We start from the raw sequence: 25,748 nt of genomic DNA on the forward strand, positions 1-25,748 counted from the left end.
GGAAACAGTATAGAAAGAAATACTTTTGACTGTGTTCATTTTGGTACTGTTGGTTCTTCCTCTCTGCCTCTTCCCTCGTGTTTCACCTTTTTCAGGATTCTATGCACTTCCTTTTCTTCTTTAGGGTTTGGTGAGCTCATCTATTCAACAAGCTCCTCTATATAGAGGCTCCCAAATTTGCAACTTTAACTTTCATATTTCTTTTTGTTAATATACTTTAAGTTCTGGGATACGTGTGCAGAATGTGAAGGTTTGTTATGTAGGTATACACGTGCCATGGTGGTTTGCTGCACCCATCAACCCATCATCTAGGTTTTAAGTCCTGCATGCATTAGGTGTTTGTCCTAATGCTCTCCCTCACCTTGCCCCCCACCCCCTGACAGGCCCCAGTGTGTGATGTTCCCCTCCCTGTGTCCATGTGTTCTCATTGTTCAACTCTCACTTATGAAGGAGAACATGTGGTGTTTGGTTTTCTGTTCCTGTGCTAGTTTGCTGAGAATGATGGTTTCCATCTTCATCCATGTCCCCGCAAAGGACATGAACTCATTCTTCTTTATGGCTGCATAGTATTCCATGGTGTATATGTGCAACAGATATATAGACCAATGGAACAGAACAGAGGCCTCAAAAATAACACCACACATCTACAACCATCTGATCTTCGACAAACCTGACAAAAACAAGCAATGGGGAAAGGATTCCTTATTTAATAGCTTTCACATTTCTATTAAGCCCATAAACTGGTATCCTACTACTTAACTAGATATTTCCAATAGGCTGTCTAGTGGTCATTACAAACACTAACTTGAAAGCTGAGCTTGTGTTCTCTTCTGCAAAAGCACTGTTTAAGTGGGTATAACCACTGGAAAGGAACTACAGTGTAGTATCGATAAGGTGACCACCTGTCAATTTGTCTAGAATACTCCCAGTTTTTGCCTGTCATTTCAGTAAAACTATTAATAGCACCTTCTTTCTGTCTCAGATATATTCTAATGAATGATAAATTATGGTCTCCCTAAGTATTCAGAACTGAACTTTGGAATTAGATGAACTTCAGCACAAATCCTGACTCTACCTCTTATTAGATGTGTGACCTTAGGAAGAGTTTAACCTCTCTCTGAACTGCAAGTCCCTAATCTTAAAATGAATGTAATAACCAACCTGAAATGATTATTATAATGAATAAGTGGTGCTGATTACAGAAGACATAAAATGAAGTAGTTTAAGTAATATTAGTATTTGAAATTATTATCTTAATAACAGTGATGTCTTATTTGTTAGTGGTGTAAGAATAGGCTGAAATGGAGAGAACAGCAGGCAGGGAGATCAGCTAGAAGACTTTCTACAAGCAGTAAATTCAGAGGGAGATGAACAGTATAGGAGACGTGGAAATTGAATAATTAACATGATTTGATGTCTCAATGGTACAGGAGAGAAAGATGGAAGGACGCACAAATCAAATTTGACTAAGATTTTAAGCCCAGGGAGTCAGGAATAGGATGACATAAATGAAGAATCAAAGGGTGACGAGGGTAATGAACTCAGTTTTAGACAAGACCACAGAGTGCTGGCAGAAACTTTAAAAGGCAGAGATCAGAAAGAAGTCAGCAATGAAAGATCACAACTTGGGAGAAAAGAAGTAGAGATGAAAGCTGGAGAATTATAGGAACAGAGAGGAACACAAAAAGCAGAGGAATGGTGAATTGCTCCAAACAAGTGTGTTTAAAGAGAAAATAATTGCGGTCTAAGGACTGAAACTTTCCTCAACAACGCCCACAAATGGGAAAAGGAAGTTGACCAACAGAAGTGTTTAAAAGGCTTATGTAGCATCTAAGAACAGGTTTTGGAGTCAAACAGCCCTGAAATTAAATCCCTACTCTATTACTCATTAACTGTGTGAGCTTGCAAAAGTTGCTTAACACTGTCTAAACTCGATGTTCCCATCTGAAAAACAGGAATCACAAGAAGAAACTTGAAGGTGTTTGTGAGAATATATGTGGCCCTAGTCGATATTCAACTTAGAAAATAATTGTGGGATAAATGAGAATTTCACAGATGCCAAAAGAGAAGCATATTTCAAGGGTGAGGAATAGTTATATTCCTGAGCAAGAGGAAGAACTGAAAATAACTTTGAATTCGATCATTCTCTTGCCCTCCTGTTCACTCATTCTTACATTAATCTGCATATGTGCTTAGTCTAAAAGAGCCTTCCATTATTAATTGATTATTTCAAGACTCTATTTTATTCTAGATAAAAATCTTCTTTCAGGAAAAATCTACATCCTATAACTTTTGTGTACACTAACACACTCAGTATCTGATACAGTGATGAACACATTATAGGTGCTCCTTTAAAATCTTATTGAATATAACAGACTTTCATATGAATACACTTCAATAAAAATCCATATCGCAAACCCATAAATTCAGGGATGATCTTTTATTTTCTGAAGTAATACATTAGGAGTTCCTGTAGTCATTTGGTGACCCTCCTTAGCTACCCTGCTCCATGCAAAAAAAAGAGAGAGAACTAGTTTTAAAAAATTAATTTGAGGCCTTTAATATGCTAGTATTGGTGGTATTGGTGTTTTATTAACAATTACGCCAGATAATGTATGCCTACCGAATGAGACCTCCAAAGCCAAGGAATTTGTAGAAGACACTACACAGAAACTTACCCCAAAGGCAGTAGAAAGAATTTGGTTTACAGAGCTGTCCCAAGTAGGCGCCATAAAGCTCTTCAAAATAAAATTATTAAACATTACATTGCCGGGTGTGGTGGCTCATGCCTGTAATCCCAGCACTTTGGGAGGCCAAGGCGGGTGGATCACCTGAGGTCAGGAGTTCGAGACCAACCTGGCCAACATGGTGAAACCCCGTCTCTACTAAAAATGCAAAAATTAGCCGGGTGTGATGGTGTGTGCCTATAATCACAGCTACTCGGGAGGCTGAGGCAGGAGAATCGCTTGAATCCAGGAGATGGAGGCTGCAGTAAGCCTAAATCATGCCACTGCACTCCAGCCTGGGCAACAGAGTGAGACTCTGCCTCAAAAAAAAAAGTACATTTCAGGAACATATGTATTATTTCATAAAGCAAAATCTGCCTGTACAATACTATAAAATCTAAAATTTCTCAAGGGTGAGAAACAAATCGAGATAGTGGTGGATTAAAATAAAGAAGGGATTAAGCAGGGATGATCTACAAATGCAAGGTATGTGGCTTAATAGGTAGAAGACGGGAGGTGATTCCAAGTGTAATGGAGACATCTCCATGGACAAGAAAATTTTTTTAAACAGTCTTAGATCAGCAGAAAACAAGGATTGAAAGGACTTTCCCGGTTTACAAAGACCTTTGCTGAGAAAGAAAGCCACACATTTTCTTGGTAAGGTGTTCCAGAATTTCACAAAGCCTGCTCTCAGGAACTTTACTCTGATCGCTAGCTTAAATCAAGAAGAAATATGGTATTGTGGAAGGAGCCAAGTCTAAAGATTTGGCTCTTATTGCATTGTCTTGAACAAGACATTGAGTTATCTTTGCCTGGCATTTCCCCCTCTGTGGAACAGCAACAATTAAACCTGACTTACCTATTATCTATGTCATGATGTCATTGAATAAATCAAATAGGATGTCTTTAAACCCAGTGAAAACTTTTCAGTACTATTTTACTTGATGCTGTTGATAGCTAACTTCTTCGTGAATTATTCATAACCCTTCACTTTCAAGGCACATGAACTTTCTGATTATCCTCCAACTTCTGGCTACTTCCTTTCACTCTCCTACTCCTTCAAGTCTTCTTCTTCATCTGCCTGTAAGTGCTGATGACCCACAGATCCTCAGCCTTCTTCCTCTCATCCTAAATAACTTTCTCTGAAAGATCTTATCCACACCCACACCTTGAGCACTTTGGTCTGTTGAAAATCAAATCTATATTTCTAGGCTAGATTTTTTTTTACCTGAAATACCAAAAACCTACTAGACATCTCCACTAGAATGTCCCGCAGACACTTAAAACTCAGCACATGGAAAACTTATTTTATTATCTTCCCTGTGTTAATCAGTTCTCACACTGCTATGAAGAAATACCTGAGATGAGGCAATTTATAAAGAAAAGAGATTTAATTGTCTCACAGTTCTGCATTGCTGGGGAAGCCTCAGGAAACTTACAATCATGGCCAAAGGCACCTCTTCACAAGGCAGAAGGAGAGAGAATGAGTGCCAGCAGGGGAAATGCAACTCATTCACTATCATGAGAACAGAATGGGGGAAAACTGCCCCCATGATTGAATTACCTCCTACCGGGTCCCTCCTACAACATGTGGGGATTATGGGATTACAATTCAAGATTAGATTTGGGAGGGGACACAAAGCCAAACCATATCATTCTTTTTAAAATTTCTCTTTTCCCCATGATACCCTGTGTCAAAATATGGCACCATTTTCCTAGTTTGTCAATCCCCTTCATCAATACTCCAAATATGTTAATTTCATCTGTTTTAAATATTATTTAAATTTATTTAATTATTCTTAGAGAGAATAAATAAATAAGGCTTGAGTGCAATGGTGCAATCATAGTTCACTGCAACCTCAAATTCTAGGGCTCAAATAAACCATCCACTTCAGCCTCCTGAGTACCTGGGACTATGGACATATACCACCATACTCAGCTAATTTTTAAAATTATTTGTAGAGATGGAGTCTCACTACATTGTCCAAGCTGGTCTCGAACTCCTGTATTCAAGTGATTCTACTGCCTCGGCCTCTCAAAGCACTGGGGATTACAGGCATCAACCACCTGATTTTATCTTTTTTTGTTTTTTGGTAGAGACAGGGTCTTGCTATATTGCCCAGGCTGGTCTCAAACTCTTATGCTCAAGCAGTCCTCCTGCCTCATCCTTCCAAAGTTCTGAGATTGCAGGGATAAGCCATCACTCTCGGCCTGACTTTATCTTTTAATGATACATGCTGGTTGCCTGAAAATCAATTTGCCGAAAGATAATTAACCAAAAAGTCAATTTACTGAAAGCTCGTTCACCGAACACTCAATTTGTAAAATGACCAGTCAGATAAATTTAGTTTAACTTTCAAGTTTTTTTGTAAGTATGTGCTTATTTCATAAAACTACAAAACATAAGTAAACATAAAGCAGAAAATTTAAATAACTCATATTTCCACAATGCATAATCAGCTAACATTTAAGTGTATATTTCTCCATATATTTTATGCATTCATTTAATTTGCATAGTATTGTTTTTTAATAAAATTAGATCATATTGTATATAATATTTTTAAGTTTTCTATTTTAAAAAATTTATTAACATTTTTATATAAATAAATACAATTAAACATCATTCTTAATGGGCGTATGGTAGTCCTTTGACAGGAGACCCATAATTAAATCTGTCAATTCCTCCTGGACAATTTCTATGTCCAATTTTTCACTATGATAAACAATGCTGAGAAGAATGTGCATTTTTTGCAAACATAACATTATTTTCTTAGGATAAACTCCTAAAGTACAATTGTTGTATCTACAGACTTGCTCTTTATTAAATTCTTTTATATATGCTGCTGAACTATACATACATAATGGTTTGTGCAGTGTTCTCTAGTTCCCCCCACTTCCTTTCTGTGTCCTCACCAAAAATCAGAGTGCCCTGACGACTTTATGACCCAGTCAGCTGCAGGTTTTACCCAGCAGGCTCAAACCTAAGCCCTTGAACAGTCAGGCACTGATAAAGGTTATCTAGGTTGTTGCCTAAAACACTAAAAGAAACTAGCCCCAGCCCTGTGCGAAATTCCTTAAGCCTTCATAAAAACTCCATACCTTAGCCCCTCACTGTGGACATATATACGTAGAACACCCCCTTTCTCTTGCTGTCTCTAGTGAGGGTGAACATAGCCCTCTGTAAGTTTTTCCTGATAAATACTGATCACTCTAGCATTTACTATTTATTTCTTTAGAATCTCAACCAGAGTCATCTTGGGAAGGTTTGGGGAACATCCTTATGGAAACTCCCCTGCCACTGTTTCGAGGTGACTCCAGCCACGGGTTCAGCTAGAGTAAACAGCTTACCCATACACACCCCATAGGTAATATATGAGAATACCTTTTCCCCACACCTTAACTTACAGTGGATATTATCATTCAAAAACTTCTCAACCCAATTTGATTCCGAAAATGGCATATTTTGATCATATTTCTTTGATTACTAGCGATGCTGACTATTGGACATGTTTTGTTGACCATATCTATTTTTTTCATTTTAAATTCTACTTTATTAAGTACAGTAAATTACTAAATACAATGCAAAATGCACCCATTGTACGTGAACATGTCCATTACCACAAAAAGCTCCCTAATGCACCTCTGCATTCAATCCCTCCACTGTCCCTGAGCCCAGGCAACCACTGACTTGCTATTTACCATTATTGATTTATTTTGCCTGATGTAAAATTTTACACAGATGAAATTCTACAGTACGTACTCCTTTCTGTCTGGCATCTTTTGCCCAGTCTAATCCTTTTGAGATTCATCCATATTGTTGAGTATATCAGTAATACATTCCTTTGTATTGACAAGTAGTAATCTGATGTATGATTATTTTCACAAACTTATTTATTCATTTACATGATGATAGACAGTTAAACTGTTTCTGGTTCAGGCTTTTATGAATAAAGCATATATAAACATTCATGTACAAAACTTTTTGTGTGTATTTTCATTTCTCTTGGATAAATACCTAATGTTAGAATTGTTGGGTCATAGGCAAGTTTAACTTTATAAAAACTGCCAAACCACTTGTTTCAGTCTGTTTTGTGTTGCTGTAACAGAATACCTGAAGCTGGGTAATTTATAAAGAAAAGAGGTTTATTTGGCTCATGATTCCAGAGTCTGAAAGTCCAAGAGCATGGTGCTGGTGTCTGCTTGGTTTCTGGTGAGGGCTCATTCTTGTGAGCAAGAACTCACTACCATAAGAACAGCACCAAGCTGCCCATAAAGGTGAGCCCTCGTGACCCAAATGCTTCCCAGTAAGCCCCACCTCTTAAGAGTTTCACTTCTCTACATTGCTGCACTGGGAATTAAGCTTCCATCATGAGTTTTGTCTGGGACACTCAAATCATAGCACCACTTTACAGAGAAGTTATTCAATTACACATTCCCAACAGCAATGTAGGAAAAGTCCAGTTGCTCTCTATCCTCAACGAAACTTGATATTGTCAGATTTTTAAATTTTTAACATTTCTAGTGGGTATGTAGTGTTATGTCAGTGTGTTTTTAATTTGCACTTACCTGATGTTTAATGATATTGAGCATCTTTTCATGTATTTCTTGACCATTTGCGTATCTTCTCTTACGGAGTAACTATCTAAATTTTGGAGTCAATTTTAATTGGGTTGTTTGTCTTTAGATGATTTGTAAGAGACTTGTTTTATCTTCTAAAAAAAAGTCTTTTAATATATGCATTGAATATTTTTTCCCAATCTGTGTCTCACCTTTTCATTTCCTTAATGGTAAGATCTGAAGAGGTGCAGAAGTTTGGACACCATGAACTCTCAAAACAAACCAACCAAAACTCCCTACAAGAATAAACTGGAAGGAATAAAACCTAAACTAAGCAGAATAGAAACATTAGAGACAAAAGAAAGTAACAATCCAGATAAAAGCAGAAAAGGGACAGAACCAAGAGATCTCAGGTGGTAAGGCATCATAGTTTCAGCACTTCACAGAAAAAAACAAAGAAGGGGCTCCACACGTGTGAAATTAGGAAAAAACTAATTTGATCTAAAACTGAATAGAAAAGAATCAAGGCAAATCCCATATAAAGTTATTATTGTTATAAGAAAAAGAATGGTTTTCTACAGAAAATATACAGCAAGCCACAAAAACTTGCCAACAAATAATAAAACTCAGAATTAGTAAAAAATTATAAATTAAGCAATAGGACTCAGGAAATTGTTAGAAATAAAAAACAGTTTCAGAAATTGAGACTGAACTAGGAATAACCAAAATGAAATAAATACAACAGATATTGCCTTAGGAGAAATCAAAGGTGAAAAGAAGGGAGAAAAAATGAACTGAAGAGGATTTGGGGGAAAGTAACAAATGTAGACACTAGGTAAAGATCTAGCTGGCAACTGGCGTAGAGTAGGAGCCTCAACAGAAAAATCTAAACCAATAGAACAAGTAATAAAAACCATAATTCAAGAAACTTTCTGGCATTAAAAAAAAAGATTTAAAGTAACATGTTAAAAGAAACATCACGCCTAAGAAAATTGTCTCAGAATGAACATTAAAATATATCCTAGAAAGATTATTGGACTTCAAAAAAAAGACACTTTGATAACTATGTAGTCCTACATTTCCTAGTTCTGTTTGAAAAGACCTGGAAACACTGGCTAAGCCAAGAGCAATGAGCCTCTCTAGCACCTAATTTGTGTTCTTGAAATATCATTTCCCTGCTAAAAGAAATCAAGTTTCTTGGAGAAATGGTTGATTCCAGGTCTGAGGAATTAAACGTATGAAATGAGTTCATAACATCTTATCATATCAGAGAGCAAGGAAGGTATAATACTAGAAACTACTAACACTGTGTCAAAGACTCCAGAGAGAAACTGAAGAGAATTCTGCAGGCCAAAGATAGAAAAATGTGATCAACAAAAATAATTGCATTAAGTTACTTTTCTTATCCGTTACAGTTATTTTACACATAAAACTTGTTTACAGTGGTGAGTTTATAATAAAGAAAAATAACTGGTCACTTTTGGAGTATAATAGGATATCAAGTTTTGTTTTGAAACTTAGAAAATGCAGGTGATGTGTTTTTAAGTTAACTGTGGTATTAGATACACAAGCCTATGTGTTTGATAAAATTTCATAGAACTAAATACATGCACAGATGAGTGTAAGTAAAACTGGGGAAGTCTGAATAAGATCCATGAATTGTATCAATGTCAGTAATCCTGGGTATGATATTGTACAATCATTTGGCAAGATGTTACCAATGGGGGAAATGGCATAAAGTATACAGCAAGGAATCTTTCTTCATTATTTCTTAAAATTACGTGTTTAACTACAATTATCTCAAAATAAAAAGTTTAATTTAAAAATCTTCATTAGCAATATATTCATGGATAACAAAATACTGAATGTGTTCATGAATGGGAAATTTCCTTATGAACACACTTCTCTTATGAATGAGCCTATAAGAATGAAGAGTTCTTTCAGTCTACCTTCATATGCTCCTAACCTCCTATGCTGTCAGTTTACTTGGTGCAGCAGCAGGGTGCCAAATTCAGCATTCCCTTATAAATGTAAGGAACATAACATTCCTTTTTTAAAAAATCGAATTTGTTCTTAAGACACTTTATAGTAAACTTTTTAAAGCTAGTCAGTTGTGCGTAATCATGAACATTAAGTAACAACCATAATGGTAGTAACTGATGATGGTGTTGATGGTAATGAGTGAGGTGGTTGTGGTGATGATGGACATAATGATCATAATCATGTTGATTGTGATGACAATAGTAATGGGATTGTTGACGGTAAAACATTCCAAAGCTGCCATTAGACTCTAAGTTTCCCTAGCTGCAAGATCACCCTACCAATAAAAGGAAAATTAACACACCTGGGAGACAAACCATGCTTCTCAGAGCCAGTGTAAAGCAAGGCTCTAATTGTTCCATTAGTGAGGACCCCAGCCTCTCAAGTGATTACAGCCCAGGAGATACTGTGCCCATATATTCGTAAACACAATCCCAAGCCCCCAGTCTTAGTGACCCATTTTTTTATGACTTTGAGTAAATGTAGGACTCAATATAAATCAGTATGGTTCCTGCATTTTCTGATTGTTGAAACCAAGGCAGCCCTTAAAGTTTCCAGCAGACTGTGCTTTATTTTTCCTTATCACAGGTATTTAATTTCAAACTTAAAGCAATCGCATGAGAAAAATATTTCTTCCATGAACTCTTGTTTATGATGCAGAGTATTTATAACCATATGTTTATCTTCACCTCTATGTGATTTTTTAATCTGTGTGCTGTGTTCTCATTGGCAGTAATCCTAAGGCTCTGATGGCTTAGTGAAACTAAAGGCAATAATTGTAGTAACTAATATAAAATATATGGTTTGGCCAGGCATGGTGGCTCATACCTGTAGTCTCAGAGCTTTAGGGGATGAAGAGAGGAGAATTGCTTGAGGCCAGGAGTTGGAGACCAGCATGGGCAACACAGAGAGAGCCCATCTGTACCCAAAATTGTAAAAAGTAGCCCAGCGTGGTAACATGCACCTGTAGTCCCAGTTACTCAGGAGGTTGAGGTGAGAGGCTTGCTTGAGCTTGGGAGTTTAAGGTTACCGTGAGCCATGATCGCACCACTGCATTCAAACCTGAGCAACAGAATAAGACTCTGTCTTTAAAAAAGAGAAAAAACAGGAAAACAAAAGAAATGTGTGGTTTATATTTGCCTCTTTCATGTTATTAGAAGACTATGAGAGTGAAAAATTAAATCAGTGCTGTCTAGCATTCTCCTACACAATGGTGTTCCCACCGGCCGTGCACTCAGTGAATGGTGTTCATTCCACACTGCTTTGTAAAGCACATGATCCACATTTACAGTTATTCAAGTTGGGTGTTTCCTTTCATTTTACGAGGCAGAGATGGGGTAAAAAAGGATACGTAGAGTGTTTTAAATCTACTGTTGTTATTTAGAAAAAAAATTCTTCTTTGTAATAAATGAAAATAATACATTTCTATTTCCATTGTCATAAATGGGAATAATTCCTTACGCACAATGCCTGGGACTAGAAGTGTCTTGAACTCAGAATTTTTTTCAGGTTTTGGAATGTTTGTATATATATAATGAGGTATTTTGAGGATGATATCCAAGTCTAAACATGAAATTTACATATGTTTCATATACATCTTATACACATAGGCTGAAGGTAATTTTATACAACATTTTTAATAATTTTATGCATGAAACAGTTTTGACTGTATTTTCACTGAGACCAGTCACATGAGAGGAAGTGTGGAATTTTCCACTTGTGGTTCATGTTGGCGCTCAACAAGTTTCAGATTTTGGACTTTGAATTTTCAGATTAGGAATGTTCAACTCGAATTTTAAAAATCTTAACTACCTCTCATACTAGTTATTGTAAAGCTAAATGCCTCATTACCAATAATTTGACATAAAAGCTTACAATGCAATGCAGATTTTGCTTCACACCACATCCTAATGATTTTAAAGACTCTTACTTCTAAGAAAAAGGAATACAGTTAGTGCCAGTTAGAATCAAATGAGACAATACATTTGTGAATGCTATGTTTAAAAAGCAGATTACAAATGTTTTTGTAAAAATGCATATATATTTATATACATGTAAATACATATATGCATAGGAAAAGTCTAGAAGGATATTCACTACCACCATTCGGTTCCAACTGGTGGAAAATGGTTGTTTTAAATTTTTGTTTATTTGCATTTCTAATTAACTACAATGCATACATATTGCCTTTAAAACTTTTTAAATGCATCCAAAATTAGCAATAGATCTTTCCTCTATCTTCAAAAATTATAGAAATTAAATGTTATTAAATAATAAAAAAGTGCTACACAAAGATAAGCTAAAACAAAACAATTTAGTTTAGTGGAGACAAAACACACTGGTGGTCAGAAGTCATGGGTTTTAGGTTCAGTTCTGCCTCTTACTGGCTTAGTTACCTTGGGTGATTTATTTAACTTTTAGAGCTTCAATTTCCTAGACAATGAAACAACATACAGCATTCTTCTTTCTCCTATGCTATGCGTCTACCAAGGTATCAAGCATCAACCTGTTTCAATTACACGTTGCTTAGAGCTGTAAGTGTACAGATTTATAAGACTACACATGTGAGGCAAAAGAGAAAACTCACGGTCAGGACAGAGCAGAGGTAAGTGTGAGTTCCAAGTCACCAATAATTAGTAAACCTTGGGCAAATCACTTAGTGTCTGGCACCTCAGTTTTCTCAATACAAAAATGAAAATAAAAATCCTTCCCTAAACATTTTTCTCCCCATTTTCCAAAACTTTAGAAGTTAATGAGATTGACCTTTGAAAGAAATGTGTAAGCTGTAAAGCATTATGCAAAAGTTGGTAATTATATAAGGAAGCAATTAAAATAGGGGGAATTTAAGTTTTATAGCTTAAGAAATACATCCCACAGATGAGACTATCTATACATATTGTATCCAGCAATGATTATTCATGCTTCCTGGAGATATGCCTGTAATTTGAATACTTCGTCATCAGGGATGTAATGGGACAATGGTTTGATACTATGATCTGAAAATAATAATAATAATAATTAGCTATTTAGCACTTACTATGGAACATTCAATGGGCCAGCGCTCAGGGTGCACCACAGATCAATTAAATCAGAACATCTATGGGTAGAACCCAGGCATCAATCCTTTGTAAATGCTCCATGTGATTACAATATATAGCCAATGCTGAGAACCACTGCCTTAGGACCTTAAGTCAAGTGAGAAATTAAGAACAAATTCCAGACTCTTAATGACAATTCACACTTTTTATAGGCACTGAGTATTTGAAAAAAGATTTCTAAATATGCATTATCCCATGTTACTTTTACAACCACCTTTCGAATCAATATTAATTTCTTCATCTTTCAGACATAGAAATTGATGTGTCAGTCAATGACACAGCTTGTAACTACCCTATCACCCTGACACTGCATAAATTTCAGATAAGTATTTACATGTTCACACTCAGTGAATATTTAGGAATTATATACCTGACAAGGGAAGTTTATTTCTAAAGCAAAATCCATCTCCAAATACTAAATATGAAATATACTACTTATCTACAGTATAGAGATTCTCAAACTTTACTACACAACACCATCACCAGAAAGATTGTTAATACATAGATTGCTGGGCTCCATATCCAGAGTTTCTGATTAAGTAGGTGTGAGGTGAGGCCTGAGAATTTGCATCTCTAAAAAACTCCAGGTAATATCAGTGCTGCTGGTCCAGGGACTACCCTTTAAGAAACACTGCCCCAGGATACTTTAGAAAAACGTGCATGGTAAAAGATCCAGACCTTGGCCTGCTTTCCTCCCATCTTCATGATCTCTGAAACACTCAGGCTGGTCTTCCTGCAAAGAAGACCAGCAAATAGCAGGAGGAGGGGAGGAGGGCAGGGAGGATGCATCAGCAGAGAGCCCAGGATGTTTCACTAGCACCAAAGGCTCAAGACTAGCTTCCCCAAGCCATCCAAGATTAGCCTTTTAATAGGGTTCTTGTCTCCCATGCATCCCTGCAGGCCTCCCGCCCAGAGAAGGATGGCTGCAGGAAATCACTCCATAGTGACAGAGTTCATTCTCAGGGGATTAACGAAGAGAGCAGACCTCCAGCTCCCCCTCTTTCTCCTCTTCCTCGGGATCTACTTGGTCACCATGGTGGGGAACCTGGGCATGATCACTCTGATTCGTCTGAACTCTCAGCTTCACACCCCCATGTACTACTTCCTCAGCAATCTGTCACTCGTGGATCTCTGCTACTCCTCCGTCATTACCCCCAAAATGCTGGTGAACTTTGTGTCAGAGAAAAACATCATCTCCTACGCAGGGTGCATGTCACAGCTCTACTTCTTCCTTGTTTTTGTCATTGCTGAGTGTTACATGCTGACAGTGATGGCCTACGACCGTTATGTTGCCATCTGCCACCCTTTGCTTTACAACATCATTATGTCTCATCACACCTGCTCCCTGCTGGTGGCTGTGGTCTACGCCATGGGACTCATTGGCTCCACAATAGAAACTGGCCTCATGTTAAAACTGCCCTATTGTGAGCCCCTCATCAGTCACTACTTCTGTGACATCCTCCCTCTCATGAAGCTGTCCTGCTCTAGCACCTATGATGTTGAGATGGCAGTCTTCTTTTTGGCTGGATTCAACATCATAGTCACGAGCTTAACAGTTCTTGTTTCTTACACCTTCATTCTCTCCAGCATCCTCGGCATCAGCACCACAGAGGGTAGATCCAAAGCCTTCAGCACCTGCAGCTCCCACCTTGCAGCTGTGGGAATGTTCTACGGATCAACTGCATTCATGTACTTAAAACCCTCCACAATCAGTTCCTTGGCCCAGGAGAATGTGGCCTCTGTGTTCTACACCACAGTAATCCCCATGTTGAATCCCCTAATCTACAGCCTGAGAAACAAGGAAGTAAAGGCTGCCGTGCAGAAAACACTGAGGAGTAAACTGTTTTGATGCAAATGTTATTGTTCCTTTTCAATTTAGTAGTAATTGTTATAAATACTAGAGGGACAGCTTCTGAATGCTGGCCAGCCGTGAATGGAAAATAATCACTTCTCCACATGGCTGGGTGGATGCCATTTTTCCTTCTCTCCCTCTTTTTCCACTACTGATTGAAACCAGCCAACTTCAAGTTCAGGTTTTCTTTCACTTGAGATCCATCCCTCTATCCCAAGCCCTTTAATAAATGTTTCCTACCTTAATTGTAATTTAACTTAAATGCTAAACTTTCAACATTGAGTTTTAGGGTCATTCATGGTCTTATTACCTTCTACACAGAAAATATTACTCAGCCTAATTTTTTTCTTTTTTCTTCTTTTCAGTGACAGAGTCTTACTCTGTAGCCCAGGCTAGAGTGCAGTAGCACAATCTTGGATCACTGCAACCTCCGCCTCCCAGGTTCAAGTGATTCTCCTGCCTTAGCCTCCCGAGCAACTGGAATTACAGGCATCTGCCACCATGCCCAACTAATTTTTGTATTTTTAGTAGAGACGGGGTTTCACCATGTTGGCCAGGCTGGTCTTGAACTCCTGACCTCAAGTGATCCACCTGCTTCAGCCTCCCAAAGTGCTGAGATTACAGGCGTGAGCCACCACGCCCGGCCAATTTTTTTCTTTTTGTACTTGGGAATAAATGAGGCAAGGAGAGGCAAAGTATCTCTACTTACTCCTGCCCAAGAATTTCCTGATCTCTTATGCCATTTTCTTAGTAACACTAATAATAATGATAATAGCAGCTAACATGTTTTTGGATGCTGACTCTGATCCATGCAACTCTTCTACATGCTTTCTATTCTGTTTCAATTATGCTGCACAACAAATAGGTACTATTCTATCCTCATTTTACAGATATGGAAACTTGGAGCAGGAGTAACACTGGGATTCAAACCCCAGTCCCAGTGACTCCAGAGCCCAGACTCTGGGCACTTACACATTACTTCTTCACTTTAGTCTAACAGTCCCTTTGAACAGCCTATTAAACCTCCCATAATTATGCTCGTCCAATTTCAAATGCCTTCTGAAAATAATTTCTCAAATCCCTTCCTTTTATCATCTGCCCAAACCTCTTTCTCTTTATGGGCAACAACTATAATAGAATGGAAAAAGATGCCTAAGTAGCATATATAGTAATAAACCCTAGCAAACCAGCAAGAAAAAGACATCAACATTAGCAAGAAAAAAAAAAAAATGAGCAAGGTATACAGAACAATTTACAAAAGAGAAAACCTGAAGTACCACAGAGCATGTGAAGAGATGTTCAAACCGATTACTAAACATAGAAGTGCAAATTAAAACAGTGATATATCTTTTTATATTTATAAGATTAGCAAAAATTTTAAAAGCTGGATGGTGCTAAGTGTTAGTAAGGAGGTAGGGATTTAGGAACTCCCATATACTACAGCTATTCTGGAAAACAGTAAGACATTACTTAGGAAAAATAAGTATATGTATCCACAGGGCATAGCAAATCTGGTCCAGGGTATATATAGTCCCAAATCATTCTCTTTCAGGCCTATAAGATGGCATGTACAAAGGTATTCATTATACCATTATTTTAGGCAATGGGAACTTAGAGGTAAAATAGGTGTCCACCATTGGGAAAGTAAGTAGATAAATTGTATCTACTTACTTACAATTTATAGACTTTTCAACAGTTAGAAGCAAAGGATTAGCTATACACAGTATAGTTTAGAGGTATAGTGCTGTGTGAGAAAAGTAAGAAAGATAATGAGATATAAAACATATTATTTATGTATATTAAAATTGCATGTGCACACACCCCAAAAAAAGCACACTTAGAAAGAAAAAAGACCATAACGTAAAATACACATTAGGTAGGTTAGAATGACTGCTGAGAGATATAAGATGCTTGAAAGTAGGAAGTAGAAAAAAAGATGAAACAGAAAACCAAGAAAGACCACATTCTGGACCATAAAACACATCTTAACTGATTTGAAGAAACAGAAATCATACAATGTCTGCTATCTGCTCTTAGACCACAGTGAAATTAAACTAGAAATCAGTAACAGAAAGAAAGATGAAAAATCATTAAATACTTTGAAATTAAACAACACATTTCTAAGTAACACATGGGTCAAAGAAGAAAATCTCAAGAGAAATTTTAAAATATTTTGAATAAAATGAAAATGCAACTAATCAAAACTTGTGGGATGCAGCAAAAGCAGAGCTTAAAGGAAATTTTGCAGCATTGAATGTCTTAGCAAAGAAAATGATCTAAAATCAATCACCTAGACTTCCAACTTAGGAAACTAGGTTGGAGAATTGCAAATTAAATCCAAAGTAAGCAGAATAAAAGAAAAAATTAGAGAAAAATCAATAATATTTAAAACAGAAAATCAACAGAGGAAAATCAATGAAACCAAAAGCTGGTTCTTTGAAAAGGTCATTAAAATTGATAAGCCTCTAGCCAGGCTAACTGGAAAAAAAAGAGAGAGGACACAAATTACTAGTGTCAGAAAGGAAAGAAGGACATCACTATAGATCCTGTGAACATTAAGAAAAAGAAGAATTACTATGAACAACTCTGTGCCTACAAACTTAATAACCTAGATGAAATAGACCAACTCCTTGAAAGACACAATCTGTCAAAATTCACACAAGAAGAAATAGACAAACTGAATAGGCCTATATATTAAAGAAACTGACTCAATAATTAACAGCCTTTCAAAACAGAAACCACCAGGTTCAAATGGGTTCACTGGTGAATTCTACCAAACATTTTAAGAAAGATACTATACCAATTCTCTACGATCTCTTCCAGAAGATTGAAGCAGAGGGTATACTTCCTAACTCATTCTTTGAGGCCAGCATCACCCTAATACCAAAATCAGACAAAAATACTATAAGAAAAGGAAGCTACAGACCAGTACCTAACATGAATAGAGACAATAAACTCAACAAAATATTAGTAAATTGAATACAACAATGTATTCAACAACTATATACCATAACCAAGTGTAATTTATCCCAAGTACATGAGCCTGGTTCAACTTTTGAAAATCAGTTAAGGTAATCCAAATCCACATCAACAGGCTAAAGAAGAAAAATCACACGTTGATATCAATAGACACAGAAAAAAAATTTTGACAAAATTCCTCACTCATTTGTAATTTTTTAAAACTCTCAGTAAACTAGGAATACAGGGGAACTTCCTCAACTTGATAAAGAATTTTTTTTAAACCTACAGCTAATATCATCCTTAATAATGGCAAAGTTGAAACTTTCCCACGAAGATCAGGAGCAAAGCAAGGATGTCCCCTCTCACTGCTGTTTTCCAACATTGTACTGGAAGTGCTACCTAATACAATAAGACAAGAAAAGGAAATAAAATATATACAGATTGGGAGAGAAGAAATAAAACTGTCCTTACTCACAGATGACATGATTGTTCATTTAGAAAACTAAAAATAATTGACAAAAACAAATGAAAACCTCCTGGAACTAATAAGCATTTACAGCAAGGTTGCAGCATACAAGATTAACATACAAAAGTAAATTGCTTTCTTATATGCCTGCAAACAACAGTGGAATTTGAAATGTAAAACACAATGCCATTTATGTTAGAACTCCAAAAAATGAAATACCTAAGTGTGAATTTAACAAAATAAGTGCATGATCTAAACAAGGAAAACTACAAAACTCAGATGAAAGAAATCAAATACTAAATAAATGGAGAAAGATTCCACATTCATGAAAAGGAAGGCTCAATAATTGATAATTGCCAACATTTGGAACCAACCAAGATGTCCTTCAGTAGGTGAATAATAAATAAACTATGATATGTTCAGACAATGAAATATTATTCAGTGCTAAAAAGAAATGAGCTATCAAGCCATGAAAAGACATGGAGGAATTTAAATCCATATTACTAACTGAAAGACGTCAATCTGAAATGGCTACATACTGTATGATTCCAAGAATCTAACATTCTGGAAAGGGCAAAACTATGGAAACAGTAAAAAGATCAGTGGTTGCCAAGGATTACAGTGGGAGGGAGTGATGAATGGGTGGAGCACAGAGGATTTTTAGGGCAGTGAAAATGCTCTGTATTGACTGGTATAATGTATATATACTGGTATGTATAATGACATAGTGTATACATGTATAATGACATGGTATATACTTGTCATTATACATTGATCTAAACCCAAAGAAGGTACAATATCAAGAGTGAACACTAATTTAAACTTTGGCCTTTGGGTGATAATAATGTGTCAATGTAGGCTCATCAGTTGTAGCAAATGTGCCACTCTGGTAAGGGATGTTGATACTGGGGAAGGTTATGTATGTGTGGAGGTAAGGAAAATATAGGAAATCTCTGTACCTTCTGCTCAATTTTTCTGTAAACCTAAAACTATCTTTAAAAATAAATTCTATTTTTAAAAGAAGAAACAGAAATAAAAATTATTTTTCCTAGACCCGCCACCCTCAGGTACATACCAGTGAACATATCCAAGAAGCTCTGGATCAGAGCTAGCCACTGAACCATTGAATAGAGAGACAGGCAAGTTCACCCTCAATAATTGTGAGGTCTTGGGAAAGACTATCTACATGTTTAAAAGTTGTAAATTAAGCTAACGAAGTGTTAAATATTTTCCTTCCTCCTACCTTGATAGATAACAAGCTAGATGGCCAGGTTCAAATTTAGAAATCTCAGAATTCTAAGAGCTCCATGCCAGAATGTGGTACTGGGAAAGAGCTCTTCCTGGCACCTGGCATTCTCCCCACAGACGCAGCTTTCCCCCTCTGCTTCCCACTCCCCATTGTGTCCCATTCCACAAGGGACCTCACACGTACACATATATGGGCAACCTGGTATTCAAACTCTTGGTCCATACACCTGCACAAAGCAACCCCTGACTGTCCCTTTTATCTAAGGTTGAACAGCCAGTAGTGGTCTGCCTTCAGGACATGGTCCTGGGGAAGAGCCTTATAAGCAGGTACAGGGTATTTAAGGAGGGAATTCTGGTATCCCCAACACTACTAAGGGATGCATAGGCTCTAACTGGGCACATCCTCTTGGATCCATTCACCCCATAAGGAAGGGTCAGCCAGGGGAGGGCTGAAGACAGAGACACCTCTCACAAAATCTAAGGGAAGCATTATTATTATTGTTATTATTATTATTATTTTTGAGACTGAGTCTTACCCTGTCGCCCAGGCTAGAGTGCAGTGGTGCGATCTCGGCTCACTACAACCTCCACCTCCCGGATTCAAGTGATTCTCCTCCTCAGCCTCCCAAGTAGCTGGGATTACAGGCGCCCACCACTGCGTCTGGCTAATTTTTTGTATTTTTAGTAGAGGCAGGGTTTCACCGTGTTAGCCAGGATGGTCTCGATCTCCTGACCTCGTGATCCACCCGCCTCAGCCTCCCAAAGTGCTGGAATTACAGGCGTGAGCCACCGCGCCCAGCCAAGAGTTATATTTTTATATATGATCTGGACATTGTCTGGTTGTATATTCAGGCTCTCCAAAGTGACGGAGTGAAAAACTGGTACTACTGGTACTATCATCTGCCTGGACTTTTGATCGTAGCTTTCAAAGTTTTTCCACTTCTGCGCCCTGCCATGCATTCAGAGATTTTCAGAAGGACCCAGTGTAATTGACACAGATTACAAAAAGTCCATAGCAGGCACACGGAGAAAATGGTCTTTACCTTCAAATGCATAGCAGTTTGGGAAAAGGAACCACAGTTCAGAACTAAAGCCTTCTCTGGGAAAAAGAATAAAATGCAGAAGAAGCAATCCAAGGCAGAGTTGCAGGGTCTCTGTTCTCATTCCCAAACCACAAAATGAGAGCCTTCAATACACTTAAGCAAATGCCATTCAAATTTCATGCCAGTTACACAGAGTCCACATAATTGGACCATATCCTTCCTTTCCCCATCACTCTGCTGAAATGTTCCCATTTGCCAGGGTTTGGAACAAAGTAAGGGAGCTCCGCTGACTTAAGGTCAGCTTAGGGTAATTAGCCTGGCACCAGTCCCAACAGAAGTTAGACTCTCCTCCAGCAAAGACCTGCTCAAGGCCAAGCCTCCCTTTAATTACCAGGGGCCTGGTAAGTTATTTAGAGAACATCTCCTGCTCCTAGCATGGACAATTGCTCAGAGCCAGCTTCCTGAAGCTGCCATGTCCTTTTTCTGTCTGTCCTGGGATCCCTTCAGGTTGTCTCTGCACCCCCATGCTCATCAGTGTCTTGTTGCTTTTGCACATGGCTGCAGACTCTATGCTCTCAGAAGCCCTGCTGCCAACAAAACGGGCAAGTTCATAGCTGTGGGCCTGCCGCTGCTGCTGCTGTCCCTGGCCCAGGAGTTTTCCAGTGTGTTGCTGCCACTACCCAGTGCAGCAGAAGGAGCCTACACCACCTTATTCCTCTCATTGCATGGGATCTGGAGTAAGACAGCTGTGAGTATGATTCATACACTAAGCAAGTTTCATTATTTTGGCTGGGTTGGATGTAATGAAATAAGCAGACAAAATATGTGCTTAGGCACCAGAAAATCAGGGCAACAAGAAGGTTTTGGAAAACATTTTCACAATTTTCCAATTAAAGAAACTAAAAACAAACAACTTTAGTTTCAGAATATATGTATTTATTGTGTCATTTCAAATATTAATTTTTATTTTAAATTTTATGTGGCTGAGGGAGATTGGGCACTATAATGTTTTTTAAGGGCCTAGGACCCCAATGTAATCAAGACAGTTGGTCAACTAGTGAACAGATCGGTGGTTCTTAAACTTTAGCCTGTATCAAAATGGCCTAGGAAACCTGTGAAAACAAGGGCTGAACTGCACCCCACAGCTTCTGATTTACTAGGTCTGAGGCAAGGATTGAGAACCTGCATTTCTAATAAATTTGCAGGTAACACTGACGCTTCTAGGCTGGGGACCACACTTTGAGAAGTACTACTTTAGAGAAAGGAGGTCTACATGAGCCCCTTTATGAGTAGCTGTATTTTAGTCTTGTCAGTTTTACCAGGAAACCCTCCAGCCTCCTAATGAGACTGGCTGCCAACATGCTAAGAACCCAGCCATGGAAAGAACAACAGGGTGTCATGACTTAATGCACAGACTTGCACATAATCTCCATGTTTTTACAGAAAACTGTTCTTGGTATCTCAAGTACACAAGATGTAGATAGTGCAGTTGACGCTTGAACAACACAGGAGGAGTTGAGATGCCAACCCCCTACGCAGCCAAAAATCTGCTTGTAGCTTTGACTCCCCAGAAACTTAACTACTCATAGCCTACTGTTGACCAGAAGCCTTACCAATAACATAAAGTCAATTAACATATTTTGTATGTCATACGTATTATGCACCATATTTTTATAATAAAGATACAGAAATGCAGATACAACTAAAAAAAATCATACAGAAGAGAAAATATATTTACTATCCAGTAAGTGAAAGTAAATCATCATACAGGTCTTCACCCTTATTGTCTTCACATGAGTAGGCTGAGGAGGAGGAAGAAGAGGAAGGCTTGGTCTTGTTGTCTCAGGGGTGGCAGAGGAGGAAGAGGTGGAGGAGATGGAAGGGGAGGCAAGAGAGGCAGGCACACTCCATGTAACTTTTATTGAAATAAATACATGTATAAATGGATCCGTGCAGTTCAAGCCCATGTTGTTTAAGGAACACGTGTGTTTCCATTTTGAAAATAAGTAAACTGAGGTGAACAAATGTGAAATAATTATAAGGCTTTGTGGTTAGTAAGAAGCAGAGGAGATATGCAAGCACACATCTAGTAGACCTCAAAAGAGCATGCTCTCTTTTTAAGGCACCAGGCTACAATATAAGGATGTCCTTATGTTATAACTAAGATTGGAATTCATGTACAAATCCACATAGGCTCAAGGTGAGAGGAAAACCCTGCAGGAGCATCATTCTGTGCAAACCATGTGGGCTTTGCAATCAGGATGACTTAAATTCAAACTCTGACACTCACTGATGGCAAAAACAAAGAGGAGCCCCACTGGGTACTTCCGCTGAATAAAGGCATTGCCAGTGTCAATCTCAAAAAAAAAAAAAGATGGTTCCTCGTATAGGAAACCAATCTGTAAGGAGATGCCTGGATGGAAAAAGGAGAGGAGCTGGTTTCCTTTCTCAGCATGGACTTTGAAAGGTAGACAAGTTCAAATGCCATCTCAGACAGTGGAGCAGATGATAGCCTCTGCAGCAGCAGGAGCAGGGTGTGGAAACCTCTGTGGAACCCCACAAGCTGACAATGATAAACAATATCTCGTAAGACATATTCTCTAAACACACTCCACCTTTATTTCCCTTTCATCATCACCGAGCCTTAGGACAGTCATGTCGGACCCTCCGCCTCTTGTCTCAAGATGCACCAGAGAACGGCAAGGTTATGGTCATTTGTCCACTGTTAAGGAGAAGCAGGAGTCCTCTGAGCACTGCATAATTTGGGGCACACAACAGAGAGAAGACACAGGAAGGGGAGGGACATTCCCCAGAACAGAGCCTAGGATGCTTGGTCCAATCATCCCTCCCCACCCAGAATCAACTTCAGTTCCACATTTGAATGTTTCTGGTTTGTTTTAGAAAAAAAAAATGGCTTTTTCCCTTTTTGTCCCTTTCCTACAGAAGATTCCCCAAGTACACAGCAATGAATAAGAATGAATGAATCCAGCCGGGCGCGGTGGCTCACGCCTGTAATCTCAGCATTTTGGGGTCATGAGGTCAGGAATTCAAGACCAGCCTGGCCAAGATGGTGAAACCACGTCTCTACTAAAATACAAAAATTAGCCGGGCATGGTGGTGGGTGCCTGTAATCCCAGCTACTTAGGAGGCTGAGGCAGAGAATTGCTTGAACCCGGGAGGCAGAGGTGCAGTGAGCCAAGATCATGCCACTGTACTCCAGCCTGGGCGACAGAGCAAGACTCCATCTCCAAAAAAAAAAAAAGAATAGGATGAAAGAGCATGAAATATCTGTTTATTAAGATAATTATTAAAGCATTCATTCATTGATAAAATAGAAAAGCATTCACATAAATAGCCCTTTCTGGCTATATGATCAAAGAAAAAAACCTCTCTCACCACAGTACATACAAAAGTAGTAGATGAGTAATATTAAAGCAGCTTTTTATTGAATGGTATGGTTTATGAGAAGGTAAAGGAAGTTGCTATGAAGGCAAAAAAAAAAAAAAAAAAACAGGTAAAAAGCAGGCATCTGACTATGTAAATGAAGCCTGGACTCAGTGTTCACCTAGGGGTGTCTTCCAGTCCTTGGAGTCCTTGGAAAGTCCTGAGCTTTCAGACATGAAAAGCAAGAGATGAGGCCTGGAGCCCACGCAGCACAGAGGTGGGATTAGAAGCCGTGTCCCCTCCCCACCACCCTTGTAAACTCATGCCGAAAGAAGGTAAACCTGAGTGAATGAACTGGAAGAGAACTGCCCCCTCAGAGAGATGGTGAGGATACAGGCTGGCCTCAGCCTTGGCTCTGGATGGAGTACGGGGAGAAAATGGAAAACCCTCTCTCCTGAAAATCGCTCACCACAATCTGCACTCAAATGTGTATGAACTTGGAATGTGGATGGAACAATCTCTCTCTGACGTGTAGAGTCCCATACCAAAAATGTATTATAAAGAGGTCCTAGATGTTATCACTTACAATGAATTAGAAGTGTGGTAAGTGCTCCAAAAGGAAGCATAGGGTTGTACCAAAGCATTTAACTGGGGGAAACTGAACTGAGTCTTCAGGGTCAGGAATAGGCTCTCTGGGGAAGTGAAATTCAGACACCTAGAGGATAAGAAAGTGCAGTCGATATTTGGCTTCTCAGCATCAGAACCCACTTTTCTGTTAGGAGAATCTGCCTTTGTTCAAGTCTTTATTGAAATCTTCTCACTTGGCAGCTATTAAGACCAGAGCAAGTGTCTGAATATGCTCTCTGTTGAAGGTAAGAGGAACATTCGACCTCAGCTAACTAGATGCTCCCACTCAGGGCTTTACTTCTGGAGCAAGCAGTGCAGAGAAACAAAGATAATTTCAGGTTGCTGTGGTTTGTTTGTCCCCACCAATATGCGTGTTGAAGTTTGATTCCCATTGCGGTGGGGCTGGGCTGTGGGGTGGGAGGTGTTTGGGTCACAGGGGCAGATCCCTCATGAGTGGCTCGGTGTCCTTCTGCAGCAGTGAGTGAGTTCTTGCTCTGGATTTGTTCTCAAAGGAATGAATTTGTTCCCTCAAAAGTGGGTTGTTATAAGCCAGGACGGCCCTTGAGGTTTGCCTCTTTGCCTTTGTCTGCTTCCCCTTTGACCTTCTCTGCCATGCTATGACCTAGCACGAAAAGCCCTCACCAGAATCTAAGCAGATGCCAGGGCCATGCATCCCATACTGCCTAGCCCGCAGAGCTGTTAGCTAAGTAAACCTCTGTTCTGTGTCAGTGATCCAGTCTCAGGTATGATTATCCATTTGTGTTACAGCAACACAAAATGGACTAAGATACAGGTCCATAATGGAAAACACAAAGATGGCAACCACTAGCAACCAGCTGTGTTGTGTGGTGCTATCAGGTGACCAGAGGCCAGGGCTACTTAAACCAATGCAGGCCTCACTTATGGCCTCAGCTGGGATTCTGGCCGCCTGACTCCCCTGGATCCTAATTATTCCCAGATCTGGTTTTCCAGACTTCTCTAATAGTCTAGTTGCCCTATCTCTTTTCAACGCATTCCTTTCCTGCTGGAGTTCACCAGAGTCAGATTCTATTTTTTCACAGCTAAGAGCCATCGCTGGTTATAATAGAAGCTGGCCAGATGGCACATCTGAGGGAAATGATAGGGAGTGAGGAAAGTGCCCCGCAGCACAGCAGCCCTCTCAGACGCCTGTGGCTGCTCATCAACCCCCACCCTCCTCCTGGTAAAGTGGAAACAGCCTTTACCTTACTCTTCTGCATCATACTCATGCTGTGTTTATTCTTGTTTTTCTCTTCCAGACGCCTTTTGTTGGCATAGTAAGGCGAAAAAAAAAAAAAAAAGAGAGAGAGAGAAAGAAAATGAAAGAAAGCAAGAAAGAAAAAAAAAATGTACGAACAGATCATATTCCAGAGACCAACATCCTTGGTAAAGAGTGTGGGAAAGTCCGCAGTCAATTTGTCTTATGAGAACTACATTTCAAGTGACTAACCCAACTATCAATGCCCTAATGTCAGCAAAACAACTATAAACACACATGCTTCCAATCTAGATATCTATATTTGTATCAGTTCGAATTTTACTAAGATTCTTAAAATAATGTAGTGTATTCCCAAAATTATTACTGAAATCTAACAAAGTGAATGACATAATTACTATTTAAATGTTACACATGTGGTATGGTTAGCATTTGTATTTTAAACATTCACTGTGATAGCAGAGGACTATCTCTATGTGACACACAGGCACACACATAGATACCATACACCT

At 38.6% G+C, this 25,748-nt stretch overlaps 1 protein-coding gene across 1 annotated transcript; it reads left to right on the forward strand.

Annotated features, from left to right (window-relative positions):
* The first annotated feature begins 13,340 nt into the window (after positions 1–13,340).
* On the forward strand, positions 13,341–14,270 carry LOC105476290 (olfactory receptor 8A1). Its single transcript, XM_011732074.3, has one exon. The coding sequence runs from the start codon at positions 13,341–13,343 to the stop codon at positions 14,268–14,270; it is 930 nt and encodes a 309-aa protein (XP_011730376.3).
* Positions 14,271–25,748: the final 11,478 nt, after the last annotated feature.

Source organism: Macaca nemestrina, chromosome 12, assembly GCF_043159975.1.
Source record: "Macaca nemestrina isolate mMacNem1 chromosome 12, mMacNem.hap1, whole genome shotgun sequence".
Classification (NCBI taxonomy): domain Eukaryota; kingdom Metazoa; phylum Chordata; class Mammalia; order Primates; family Cercopithecidae; genus Macaca; species Macaca nemestrina.